General features: G+C 44.0%; 1 protein-coding gene across 1 annotated transcript in view; it reads left to right on the top strand.

The window, feature by feature from the left end:
* ZNF366 (zinc finger protein 366) overlaps positions 1-14,579 on the top strand; it is a 31,730-nt gene that overhangs the window by 6,797 nt on the left and 10,354 nt on the right. Inside the window, exons 2-4 of the mRNA XM_028749119.2 lie at positions 9,243-9,311; positions 10,123-11,444; positions 12,420-12,611. Of these exons, the coding sequence (XP_028604952.2) occupies positions 10,134-11,444; positions 12,420-12,611 (1,503 nt within the window). The 5' untranslated portion in view covers positions 9,243-9,311; positions 10,123-10,133. The remainder of the gene's footprint in view (positions 1-9,242; positions 9,312-10,122; positions 11,445-12,419; positions 12,612-14,579) is intronic.

The raw sequence follows: 14,579 nt of genomic DNA, 5'->3' as shown, positions 1-14,579 counted from the left end.
TTGTGGACCCTGTAGACTTATGCCTCCTTTAAATCCACTCCAACACATTCATGATCCACCCTCAACACAACGTCATGCGCTGGTCTCCCAAAGGAGCCCACAGGGCAAGGCAAGTTAGTTGTTTCAGCACTAAGGAGAGCTCCTAGTGAGAAACTTGTTCCAACAAGTGAACTTAAGTCTTTTGAGCGTATGCCTCCAGTCCACCTCTGTTCCCTTTTAGAGGTCTAGAGTTTTTTAAAGTGCCAGCCCTCTGACCAGAAGGTAGGCAGTTCTCCTAAACTCCATGGTCTGCAGCCCGGCGAGCTCTTTGTGCTGTTGGACTGGTGAGGTACTGTGAGAGGCACAGGCGAAAGCACCCCTGAAGGTCCTGGCTCTAATTCTGAAGGCCCTGGTGCTTTGGGATGTGGCTCAGTGGGCTCCTTCCTGCCAGTTTATGGTTCGGTGGTCCCATAAGTTTTAGGCTTGGGGCCAGAAACATGGTCTGTCTCCTAGTGGATGACCCTGTAGACTCTGTCTCAGTATCCTGGTCACCTGGCTTGTTTCTGGGGTCATGACACATTCTGCCCCTTTGTCTTTAGCAGTATTGGAACTCTGACATCAGTAAGGTCAAGGCTGCAGAGGTTTCCATGGTGGTAGGAAGTAGTCTTGGATATCCCTTTCTGATGTCAGGCCATCCTCAGAGAGGGAGACCTGAAACACCCAATGGATGGAAGGAGGGAGAAGTGCTGACCAGAGAAGAATGGCAGATTAAACTGATGGCGAGACTGACGGGAAAGATCAGAAACCAGGAAGATCAAGTATTTCTAAAAGACTGGAATAAATTTTTAACATATTTAAAAGACCACTGTAAACAGTTAAAATCATTGGCAGGGATACAATGACATTTGTAATGTGAAATGAACTATGGTAACTATGGAAATATAACAGATAGATAATGGTAAAAGATGCAGAATATATACATATATATAACCCATGGAGGGGGAGAGGGAGATCCGAAGGTTTGAAATAACCTTTTATTTTAATGTTTTGAAATGGTTAAAGTTAAAATGTATAAAATTATGTAAAACCAATAAAACAAATTATAAAAAAGAAAAGAAATGAAACACCCAAAGGCCCCTGGGATACCCTTTCAAGGGTCATAGGATTTGCAGCCTTAGCAAATTTTATATTGATATCATTGATTTCACCAATACAAAAGACAACATTTGAATGTCAAATGCTGGTTTCAAACTTCAAATGGTTGCATTTTTACACCAACATTTGGACACTCAGCAACTTATGAAATATAAAACCTTTTAGTCCAGCTCTGCTTTAGACCCGAATACACCAGTTCTTATTATATTTGACCTGTTTTGTGGGCATCATGGGAACATCAAACTGTAAGACCATTGATAACTAAATTGCTAACTAATTGTTATTTTAAGGTTGAAATTATTAGTTTGATATTAACTGAGAGCTTTGTTTTAAACTGAAAAGTGGGCTGCAAATACCTTAAATAAGAAATTATGAAATTTGTCTAATCTCCAAACTTTTAAACTGGGAATACTCATGATTTTAAAAGGTGAAATACTCCAATTGACTATAATTGCAGGCTTAAAGCCAAGTCCACCCACTTAAGTGCTTTGTGAATTAGAATTCTTTGGGACAGAATATGCATCGCTAAATACACAGTCAGCATTTTTTATGAAGGATGTCCCAGATGTGATGTTCGGATATCCTTGACACCTATATTTAAAAATTGATTTCTGTAATGTTCCTGTATGCAGACTTTATTTCTGGAAGAACTTGATGTGCTTGATCTTGTGTCATTCAGAAAGCTTTTCCTAATGTGATAACAACTCCTAAGGCATTTTGTGAAAATATTTGAGATGAGCTACAAAATTATTCTGATTAGGCTGTGCTTCCCTTTGCTTCATGGGAAAGATATGCTAAAGTTGCCTTCGCCCCTGCACTTGGTTCAGGGGGGCTTAAAATCTCCATGGAAATGTCAGCAATAGAAGGAGGATAAAGAGAACAGAGGCAGGAGGGGGTTGAGTCACGGCTTCAGAATTAATTCCCTGTAGGCTGAATATGTGAATGGCAGATGTGTTATACTCCAAGTGGCATTTTACATATGACCAGAATGGCAACAAACAGAGGAGAGATTCTCAACCTGTGCGGCAAAGACTAAGAAACAAACGAGATCAACAGGAACTCCTGTGCTTCAAATGGCAATGGGGCAGAAGAGGGGTGGAGGAGAAATTCAATTCAGGTTGCATTAAACTCAAACTTTCCTAAATTTCATTTCCCAAAACAATATGCAAACTGAAACACAGTGTTTCGGACTTTTTACTTTAGAGGGAAGGCGAGTAAGATTATAAATTTTTGCGTGGCATAGGGAACATAAAAAGTAGAGACATCACCTTGCCAACAAAGGTCCGTATAGTTAAAGCTATGGTTTTCCCAGTAGTAATGTATGGAAGTGAGAGCTGGACCATAAAGAAGGCTGATAGCCGAAGAATTGATGCTTTTGAATTATGGTGCTGGAGGAGACTCTTGAGAGTCCCATGGACTGCAAGAAGATCAAACCTCTCCATTCTGAAGGAAATCAGCCCTGAGTGCTCACTGGAAGGACAGATCCTGAAGCTGAGGCTCCAGTACTTTGGCCACCTCATGAGAAGAGAAGACTCCCTGGAGAAGACCCTGATGTTGGGAAAGATTGAGGGCACAAGGAGAAGGGGATGACAGAGGACAAGATGGTTGGACAGTGTTCTCGAAGCTACCAGCATGAGTTTGAGAAAACTGCGGGAGGCAGTGGAAGACAGGCGTGCTTGGCATGCTCTGGTCCATGGGGTCACGAAGAGTCGGACACGACTAAATGACTAAACAACAACATAGGGAACATGGACACAGAAAATGCATCTCTCACAACACTAGACCTCATGAACTTCCAATGAAGCTGAATGTTGGGTCAGATTCGGGACAGATAAAAGAAAGTACTTCTTTATGCAGTGTATAGTTAAACTATTGGTCCCACAGGAGGCAATGATGGTCACCAACTTGGATGGCTTTATAAAAGGGTTGCTGGAAACCACAAGAGAAGAGCATGCTTTGTGCTCAGGCCCCACTTGTAGATTTCCCTCAGACACCTGGCTGGCCACTGTGAGAAAAGAATGTCAGACTAGATGGGCCACAGGCCTCATCCAGCAGGGCTCTTCTGATGTTCTTACAGTTCAAAATTCACACTTCTCTGAATTTTGCAATGCCTTTTTCCAGCCAAGCAACATGCACAAACAGACATGATTGTGCACAGAAACGCATAGTGAAAAATGGCATGATAAAGGGAACACACACACAGTAAGAGAAATTGTTTTTCCATGTATACATGGACAAAATTGCATACCAAAATGTGTATATGAGGCAAAATTACGCACAAAAATGTATATTAGAAATTCACACTAAAATGCTGATGAATTTTCACGAGGACTTAACAACAACAAAAACCACCCACTGATGTGAAAATGTGGCGAGTCAAAATAGGAAAGGGGAACAGGAGCTAATGTGGCCATATAAATTGTTAATTCAAATATATACCAGACTGCTAACCACAACACAAAAGTCTTAAGGAAAGCTGGCCAGATGTTCTCACATTTCTCTTCTTTGTGGTCACGCTGATACTTTGCCAGTTCAAGGAAGGACAGGGAGTGCAAATCATTAATCCGTTGTTGTATGGGAGGCAATGACTTCTGCTTCCAGTGTTCAAGCACTATGCATTTTGGCTGACCTAAAGCACCCATTACCTAGTTCATGACCCAGCAGTACATTTCAATTTATTTGCAGAACTTGATAAGTAGTCATGCAAACTTGCTTTAAATACTACTACTACTACTACTACTACTAATAATAATAATAATAATAATGCAACACAGATTTACAACATCCCTTGCATTTATTTCACTGCTCTCCCCCTGCCATGTTGTGATTTTGAATTAAAAGCAGTATGTAAATAGCAATAAATAAACAGTTAACACCAATCAGTTACAATCAAATACGCAGATGACTTCAGGACTGGGGAACCTACAGCCCTCCGTAAGGGTTACTTATTTCATTTTTAAAAATGTTTATATCTACTGTGTGCTTTTAGTTGTATGTGTTATAATTTATGCTTTGAGCCATCTTGGGTCCTGCACTGGCGAAAAGGCGGGATAAAAATAAAATAAATAAATAAGTTGTTAGACTCCAACTCCCATCAGTCACAGCCAGAAACGCCAATGATCTGGGGTGATGGGGGTTGTAGTCCAGTAATGTCTGGCAGGCTGCAGATTAACCACCCCTAGATTAATTGGACTGCTGATCTGTGGCTATACAAAAGATACTTAGGGTCAAATTAAGGTAAAGGTAAAGGGACCCCTGACCATTAGGTCCAGTCGTGACCAACTCTGGGGTTGCGGTGCTCATCTCACTTTATTGGCCAAGGGAGCCGGCGTACAGCTTCCGGGTCATGTGGCCAGCATGACTAAGCCGCTTCTAGTGAACCAGAGCAGTGCACGGAAACGCCGTTTACCTTCCCGCTGGAGCGGTACCTATTTATCTACTTGCATTTTGACGTGCTTTCGAACTGCTAGGTTGGCAGGAGCAGGGACTGAGCAATCGGAGCTCACCCCGTTGCGGGGATTCGAACCGCCAACCTTCTGATCAGCAAGCCCTAGGCTCTGTGGTTTAACCCACAGCGCCACCTGTGACCCCAGGGCCAAATTAGGTATTGCCAAAGACTTCTTTGTCTTTTCAGAGGGCTTCCCCCCTCCCCAAAAAATTCTATATGTCCCTGATTTGGACTGATTACACCTTTGCCTCCCATGCTGATTTTCTGCTAGAGATTACACACACCCCAAACTGCTCTTACGATGTAAGAGAAAACATACAGGTATTAATATGGGAGTCTGTGTCTTTTAAACTCTGAAATTAACGGCTGTTTCATGGGGGCCATTTACACCAAGGAACTGATGTGGGGCTAAAGGCAAAACCCCTCTCTTTTTGCACTGTACCACAGACCCCCATCACTTTGCCCTTCTGCAACAAAATCTCACAACTCCTCTTTCCTTTCGAGTTTGGCCCTCAGTAGCCATTTCACTTTGTCAGAGACTTGCTTTGCCTGTGACATCCTTTTTCAGTGCACTGTGGGAGTGTTGCTATCTTGAGAATAGGCCAGAGCACATGCTTGGCATGCAGAAAATACCACGTTCATTCTTTGGCCTTTCCAGTTAAAGGAAGGAGCTGAGCGCTGAGAAGGACTCAGGGGAGTTGCTGTCACCAGAGATAGGATTGGGCAAAATGATGACCCCCTTCTGTACAAGGCAGCCTCATCTGTGGATGCTATCAGAAGCAAATTGCCTTTTCTTGTAATTTTATATCTCTGTAGGAAAGGATTGCTTCTCCTCCCGCAAGCCTGGCACTTCCCTCTGTGGGAAATAAGAGCCTATAATTTAAAGATCCTGGGTTATCTGCGCACCTCCCACACACAGCGAGTTCAGCTACTTTTTCATCTAATCGTCTGTACCATGAAAGTAGAGCCGACTCTCTAACTTTGTTCAGTTCTATAATAGATGTTGGTGCTGGTTTAAAGTTGCTCGCGTACAGCAAAGAGAAAGCAAATTCCCATCCATGCACAACACCATTCCAAATGGCGATGGCCATTTGATTAGATAGCAAGAACCTAAGACAAGCCTGTTGGATCAGCCTGATGACCCATATAGTCTAGCATCCTGTTCTCACAGTGGCCAACCAGCTGCTGTTGGGAAGCCTGAGAGCAGGACATTATCGCAAGAGCGCTCTCCTCTCCTGTGGTTAATGGCAACTGGTATTCAGAGCCACGACGCCACTGACAGTGGACCAGGAACAGAGAAATCCTGGCTAGAAGTCACCAATAGCCTTGTCCTCTATGAATTGGTCCAATTCTCTTTTAAAGCTACCCAAGCTGGTGGCAATCGCTGCAGGTACTGGCTCCCGGTGAAGTACATGGTCAGGTTTAAGGTGCTGGTTTTGACCTTTAAAGCCCTATGTGGCCTAGGACCCATGTACCTACAGGACCGCCTCTTCTGGTATGCCCCACGGAGGACCTTAAGGTCCACAAGTAACAACACTTTGGAGGTCCTGAGCCTCAAGGAGGTTAGATTGGTTTCAACTAGGGCCAGGGCCTTTTCAGCACTGGCCCCGACGTGGTGGAACGCTCTGTCACAAGAGACTAGGGCCCTGTGGGACTTGACAAGTTTCCGCAGGGCCTGCAAGACAGAGCTGTTCCGCCTGGCCTTTGGTTTGGACTCGGTCTGACCCTTATGTTTCCCTCCCTTTACGGTCTTGATTTATCAGCTACTTTAAAATAAGGCTGCATTTTAAATTGCATTTTAACCTGTATTTTAAATTGGTCCCCCCCCCTTTCCCCCCTATTATGTTTTTACTTTTGATTTTGAATATGATTTTATTGGTGTTAGCTGCCCTGAGCCTGGCTCTGGCCGGGGAAGGTGGGGTATAAATAAAATTTTAAATTTTAAATTTTAAAATAAAAATAAATTTTATTGTTATTATTGATCTACCACCAAGGGGTTATGTGCACAACCTGGATGCACTGGGGCTAGAGATGGGGAGAAATTCAGTTCACATTGCAATGCAGGGTCTGCAAGCCTTGACCAGGGCTGAGGCTGGGGTTGACAAAATGGAGGTCCTTGCCAACAGAGGTCTGACATCTTCTTAAAACTGTATTGTTCAGATAAGTCCCCCCCCCAAAAAAAAACCAACCTGTGATTCTTTGACAAGCAGTTCCTACAGATGAATTTTATGTGTTTATTATCTTTGTTGCAACACTGTGCTTTTCATCTGCATACCACTTTGGGATATTTGGTATGAAAGCACACTTTATCAATATTTTAATAAGTAAATGACGCAAACGTACCTTCTCCGCTCTCCCCGGAACAACACCCGAACTAAAGTACTGCAGCTATCCTTCAAAGCTTGTACTCCTCTGAATTTTGTGGTGCAGGCCCTCCAACAGAGGGTCATAAAAAGAGGAGTAGCTGGTAGAGATGAGAGGTGGTGCTCGGCTGCCCCCCAACCCCGGGCACTGATGTAATTGAGGCTATGCCACCAAGGAGAGGGAGAGGGGTGAAGCAATGGGGAAGTTTGCATGGTGTGAATGAATCTGTGGAACCAGCCTGGTGCTCCCACCAAAACATCTGCAGTGTGGTGAACCTCCCTACCTTGCTCTTCTCCCTCGGAGTAAGACACAGCAATGCCGGTACTGGGAGGTCAGGAAAGCGCTGCTGCCCTCGTTGCTGGCTACTTCTGTACAAAAATGCATATTTGGGGAGGGGGCAGCAGGGGAAGACTACAAATAAATGGCTTGCCAAAATGTCTGTTTTGGGAAAAATTGCACACAAAGATGTGAGCCTTGGGAGAAAAGTGCACTAAAATGCTGCAAATTTATGTGGAGAACTGAACTTAAATGTGGAAAAACAACCAGAGAGAACCCAAAACTGACCTATTAATCTGTCCCCAATTGGGACCTAGAGGTTTTCATGTAGGAGCAGAAGTCTATACCAAGGTCCTTCGTTCACTGGCCTTACAGAGACGCTGATTTAATCAGGTGAAAGTCTAATTTCCGCAGGTGAAATTTGTTCATTTTACATTTTGCTTGGTCTCCACTTCCAAGTTTATTTTAATCTGAAAGAGTATATTTCTGTGTGGTTCCCAGGATTCTGCTCAGTGACCTTATGATATTGGCCTGTTGCCAAATATAACCTCACAGTGACGTTCCGGTCTCTCTAGGGCAGCCGGGTTCTAACCATTCTGCAGCTCTGGGGAAGTTAGAACCTCGGCATAGCATGGTGGCTTTGAAAGACTAAAGCAATGGGAATGAATAAAAATAAGACTTCAGATGCTTTTTATATGAACAATGTATTGGGCATGCCGCTGATGTCATATAGGTGCTCATTTTGAGCTGACACGTTTGTCCTGTGTAAAATATAAAGGGCATTGTTGGCAAATGATGACATTGGCAATTAAGCAGGTGAAAGAAACCCCTGATGTGAATGGCTTTTTTCGGTCCTGCAATATTTCTCCTCAAGTAGAAATGGAGACAAAGTTGGCATCCACGTGTGTCACAGAGACTAATACAGCTACCTCCCCTAGAAATTGTTAGCATGGATATAGTGAGCATCTCAGAAACTTGGTCAGATTGTGAGAATCAATGGGATACAGTTGTTCCTAGATATAAACTTACAGAAAGGAGGTTGCACTGGAAATACTGCTGCTCAGTATGCCAAAAATTAACAGTGTAGTTCTAAGCACGTTTGCTCCGACATAACTTCCACTGAACTATTGGTATTAGCTAGGCACCATCGTTGCCCTCTTTTCAATACTGCTAAAAACTATTTTGTTTAGACAAGGCTACACAGACATGCAAAGTGCAAGTAGATAAATAGGTACCGTTCTGGCGGGAAGGTAAACAGCGTTTCCGTGCGCTGCTCTGGTTTTGCCAGAAGTGGCTTAGCCATGCTGGCCACATGACCCAGAAGTTGTACGCTGGCTCCCTTGGCCAATAAAGCAAGATATGCGCCGCAACCCCAGAGTCGGCCACGACTGGACCTAATGGTCAGGGGTCCCTTTACCTTTTTACACAGACATGCAGTTTTATTCAGGTAAAGCTGAGAAGCTTTGTGATGACAGAGTTTGGGGAGGGAGAGTTTATTCAGGTAAAGCTGAGAAGCTTTGTGATGGCAGAGTTTGGGGAGGGAGAGTTTCACCTTTCTGCCCTTACCAGAGTGTTGTTGTGAGTGTGCATGCGTGGCCTGTGATGAGTGCAGTGCATATATGACAATTTTGGCCGCCGCCACCACTGCTGGGATGTGGCCCTGGAGGGTTGGCCACAACCTTGCAAGTGAACCTGAGGAAGAAAAAGGCTAGCACCCCCACCCCCACCCTGATATATAGGGTGGGATGTCTGAGAAGGGAACATGTAGAACTCATTTGCATTTCACAGTCCAACAAAAAACATACAGCCACTGTCGCATTGTGCCTTATGTCTTTCTTCAAAACCTTTTTACAAGTATGGGGGGGGGGAGAGAGAAACAAGAGAGCACACCGTGTCCTGAGACAATTTTATTATTGCTTCCGTCTTTGCACCATAAAACAGTAACAGAACGTCGAGCATAAAACGACTGTCACAACTATAACACAGTTTGAAGAATGATTGTTCTCTATCTATTCCTTAGACACAAATGCCTCCTGGAGCCTGTGCAGATGCATTTAAAGCAGATTTGGCACAAAGGAGATGAATTAATGTAAGTACAAATCCTGCAGTATTGATTCTTATGCTAAATGCACATTTCTTCAATGGACATTGTACATTAGGGCAAAGAGCTAATGCACACTCCAAGCTTGATTTAAATTGCTGGACAGAGAACAGCAGAACCCAGACATCGAAGGACATATCAGATGGCTTCAAATCAGGGCACTGCGGGTGTTGATTCAGCACCAGCAAGACTGCCTTCTGGGACCAGGCAGGATCAGGTCACAGACACATAGAAAGCTGCCTTATACCGAGTCCATCAGGCTAAGTATTGTATATAATGAGTGTCAGCAGCTCTCCAGAATCCTAGAGAGGGCTCTTTCCTAGCCCTATCTGACAATGCTAGGGATTGAACCCAGGACCTTCTGCATACAAAGTGTGAGCTCTACCACAGAGCTGCAAACTTACAGTGAGTGTAGAAGTCTTCTAGGGTGCTTTATTCCTCCTTCTGCTAGCATGGCCAACCAAACTGCCTATTTTCCTGGCAGTCCAGCCAGTTAGAATTTTAAGGTCTGGCTGGACTGTCGTCTTCTTGGCTCATGGGCAGAACAGGAAGAAAAAAGTCAGAAAAACTCCCCCCCCCCTTAGTGCAGATGTGTACTGGACTGGATTTGGGTGCTGCTCAAGGCTTGAAAGAAATACATTTCTGCATGTTCAGGGCACTCTAGAACGAACTCCCACCATTCAAATTGGAACTCTGGGGCTTCTACTTGAACACCAAAAGGCACCAATCATTAAAGTTAAATATGATGTAACGAACGAGAACAAGAGTGAATTTAAAAACGTTTACTTTTTATTTAAAGGAAGCTAGAGTATGCAAGAGGAATTAAATGCGATGAAGAAAGAGGAAGCTCCCTGCAATATGGATGGCATACAAACCCTTCCCTTTCCCCACTGCTTGGACCCTGTTGTGAAGTCAGACGTAGCTTCACCCCTCAATGAAGAATTCAGAGCACAGCTTGCCCAGTTTGGATATGGCCCTTCCCCTGCAGAACTGCAGAACTTCCAGGGCTCCTTAGAAGGGGGATCTCGCAAGCGTAAAAGCATGCCCACGAAAATGCCCTCTGCCGTCTCACCAGGAGAGCCCACCTCCCCGTCGCACAGGTCTGAAGACATCCCCACTGCAGGTTCTCCTGACCTCCCTGTAATATTCCAGCACCACCACACACAGCCAAACTACAACGCCCACATGATTGACCTGTGCAACATTGGCTTTCAGTTCTACAGAACACTGGAACACTTTGGAGCACAGCCTATCAAGGAAGAACCCATCAAGCCTAATGTGCTCTGGCCTGGGCCTGCCCCATTTCTGCAGGTGCCCTATCCGTACTACCCTAAAGTTCACCCTTCTATGATGTTTCCATTTCTTATGCCCCCAGATTTTCATTTCAGGAGCCCTTTCCCACTGAAAAGGCCTCCGGAGCCTCCCTTCTCCAGGAGGACGGAGTTAGGGGAACAAGCTGAAAGTAAACAAAAGGTGGAGAGGGTGGATGTCAACATTCAGATCGATGACAGCTATTACGTCGATGTGGGAGGGGAACAAAAGCGCTGGCAGTGTCCCATGTGCGACAAGTCCTACACGTCCAAATACAACCTGGTCACCCACATTCTGGGGCATAGCGGCATCAAGCCGCACGCTTGCTCTCGCTGCGGCAAGCTTTTCAAGCAGCTGAGCCACTTGCACACCCACATGCTCACCCACCAGGGCACCCGGCCTCACAAATGCCAAGTGTGCCACAAGGCCTTCACCCAAACCAGCCACCTGAAGAGACACATGATGCAGCACAGCGACGTCAAGCCTTACAGCTGCAGGATCTGCGGGAGAGGTTTTGCCTACCCTAGCGAGTTGAAAGCCCACGAGTCCAAGCATGAGAGCGGCCGGGAGAATATTTGCATTGAGTGCGGCCTTGATTTCCCGACCTTGGCTCAGCTGAAGAGGCACCTGACCACCCATCGAGGCCCTATACAGTACAGCTGCACGGAGTGTGATAAGACCTTCCAGTACCCAAGCCAGCTGCAGAATCACATGATGAAGCACAAGGACATCCGCCCGTACATCTGCACCGAATGCGGCATGGAGTTTGTTCAGCCCCATCACCTCAAGCAGCACTCCTTGACTCATAAGGTAAGTCAGTGTCAGTGATTCCTGTCGCAGATATTAATATTGTGCAGCTTGAAGCGGCCGAATGCCTAAAAAATGGCTCAGGACAAGTTACTTGTTGTTTACTGTTGTAACAATTGTTTCATCAACATTTATCTTCTGTACCATGAAAATAAAACAGCAAGAAAAACCCACCGCCCTACAACTGGTTCTTTTTGGAGCGAAACATCGTCCAGAGCCATTCAATATTATTCAAAACTTTACTTGCAGAACTTTCTTCAAAACAGAATAAAAACATCAAAGATATACCCAAACAGCTCCATAAAATATATGCTTATTCAAGCATAGGTTCAGTCTCTTCTTAAAAATAGCTTTAAACAGGATTGAGGTCAAAACTTTGTCTCTCCTCACTTCCAGCCTCCATTCCAGCCTGAGGCTGTGTGCTCCTGGAGAGCCATTTACATATCCTTACTCCACGGAGCCTGGGAACAAAGATTCTAGCCACCATCCTTCCAAGATGGCGGATTTGCAATTCAATAGCCTCCCATGTGATCTAAATTTAAACACCTCATCATAGCTACCAGAGAGCAATTGTCAACTCGTGAAGCAGCTCATAGGGCTCTTCTTGCTTATCTTTAGCTTCAATTGAATTTTCCACTTAAACCCTTTCAGCAACACACACAGGCATTCTCCATTTCAGTGTCAGTTAAACAATTATACTTAACAATTCCCAACTGGTGGGCTATAGGTACCTTATTGGTGAGCTTCTAAATGTACCTGCGTTTGAACCAGGGATGGCAAACTACAACTCCTACCATCCTGACCATTGGCTATGCTAGCTGGGGCTGATGGAAGTTGAAGTGCAACAAGACATTTAATGAAAAGACCAGGAAAGGATGTGGCAGATGGTCATTCCCACTAAAGTGAGAAATCGGGAATTGCTGTGCAGGTCTTAAAATAGCTATATGTTTCAGTTTCCTTGCTGTTCTGTTTTTCAAGGGTGTGAAGGAGCACAAGTGTGGGATCTGTGGCCGAGAGTTCACGCTACTCGCTAATATGAAGAGACACGTATTAATTCACACCAACATCAGGGCCTACCAGTGCCATTTGTGCTTCAAGAGCTTCGTGCAGAAACAGACGCTCAAAGCCCATATGATTGTCCACTCAGATGTCAAGCCCTTCAAATGTAAGGTGAGTCCTTCAAAGACAGGCAACCCAGTCAAACGGAATGGCATCCAAGTAGAAGGCAGACCAGTAGAAGGCATGGCGAATAAAAATAGGAACACCTTGTGCAGTAAATAGGAAAGTTGTTAAATAATATAATGTCTGTAGGTAGAACTCTTGACTGAATCCCCGTAGCTTCCATAGTGACTCAACCAGGTGAAAACTGGCAAGTGATTGTATTGTTTTTATTTATTTGTACGCCGCCCTTCATCCAAAGATCTCAGGCGGTTTACAACACAAAACACAAGATAAAAACACAAAATACATAACAAAAACAATAGTAATAATATAACCTGAGACTCCATTTTGGCTCCTCAGCAGAAAATATGGGTTTAATTAATGAATTGGTTATGTATCTTATCACACTTTTCAGGAAAATATACTCGCAAAGTGGAACACATAAAGCCAAACAACTTATCAAATAACCGTATGAAATCTACATTGTGTTTTGTTTTCATTTCATTACATCTATGTCCTTCCTTCCTTCCATCACTGAGCCCAAGATGCTTCTCTGTGTGTAAAGGCATAATAATAAATTCAATAGCTTTGCCACCCTTTCGTGATGCCCAAGTCTGCTTTATTAAACCTAACTGAACACTTAGTCCCTTAAAAGGAGGCACATTTGCATATTTGAGAAGAGACTAATTCTTGACAGCTCTTAAGAGTTAAGACAACCTGTGGTATTATTCATCACCATAAATGGGCCGTTCCTAAATCTTAATGGCGTTTTCACAGATAATAAATACTAAAAGAACCTTAGAATTTCTTCTGCATCGTTGGTGTGAATGCTGTTTAAGAGAGACAGAAAGCAAAAAGACAGCCAGTTTTCAGCTGAATTGTGTGTTCTGGTGTACATACTGTCTTTTTGGTGGCAGGTGAAGACTTTTCACTTTCCCCAGACAATGGGATAGGTTATAATGTCCCAAATACTGCTGATGTTTGCATGGAAGCCCTTTTTTATTTTTGTGCAGAAGAGTCTGCTAACATGTGGACATCTAGAGCCAGAGTCAGGAAGTGTGTTTGATGCCAGGGGCAGGACTAGGAGCGTTCCCCAATGGTCAGATTATGCCACATTTAGGCAAAGAGCATGTGAATGGGGTATAACAAACAACAGAATACCTCCATGCTGCTTTTTCATGTTTTGCCACTTTTGGAACGCTGGCTTAGTTGTGTTCTTGTTTGCTTCTCATGCCTTTCGTTCAAACGAGGAAGCTTTGAAGCTCAACTGTTAGGCTTGATCCTTTTTTTATTTCCTTTCAGTTTTATTCCTCATCTCGAGATTGCACTTTCACAGCACTTAGTATAATTGCTCGTCTGCTGATGATAAATATATCTGACATTTGCATAGCACATTTCATCCCAAAGGGAGGTCAAGGATGCTTAACAATTTGATATACTGGCTAAACACATGAATCAATCCATGCGTGCGGAAGTTTTTTTTTATCAGAACCCAATACAAATGATGCTGAAACCTTAAGGCTGGGTGTCTATTAACAAGATTGGATAGGGTGTTATCATATTTCAAACAGGATAAAGGAAATTAGTTAAACTCCCACTTAATCTGCACTGCAGGGTCATAAAAATTAAACTCCCAGAATTGGGTATCTGCTGCTTCATGAGACTAGCCAAAGCATTGCTGTGAGCTGAAGGAGATGAACACACTGGTGCAATCCTGCACTTTATCTCCATTGCTCAGCTGCCCCCTTACTTGGCAATTCCCTCTAAGCACACTGCCGCTTCAACCCATATTATTTGCTGTGGCAGCCTTTGCCAACCAGGTGCCTTCTAGATATTTTGGGTTATAACCCCCATCAGCCCCACCCAGACCAGTGTATATGCATAGACTATAGTGCTCCAGGGATCAGCTGGAATGTGTTCTTTCTGTTGTGTGATGGAAGAGGCCCTCACAACTTCTGCATGATCCACAGTTTGGAG

This window comes from Podarcis muralis, chromosome 11 (genome assembly GCF_964188315.1).
Source record: "Podarcis muralis chromosome 11, rPodMur119.hap1.1, whole genome shotgun sequence".
In the NCBI taxonomy this organism is placed as follows: Eukaryota; Metazoa; Chordata; class Lepidosauria; order Squamata; family Lacertidae; genus Podarcis; species Podarcis muralis.
The sequence above is the reverse complement of the archived record's forward strand: the minus strand, read 5'-3'. Positions and strand labels throughout refer to the sequence as shown.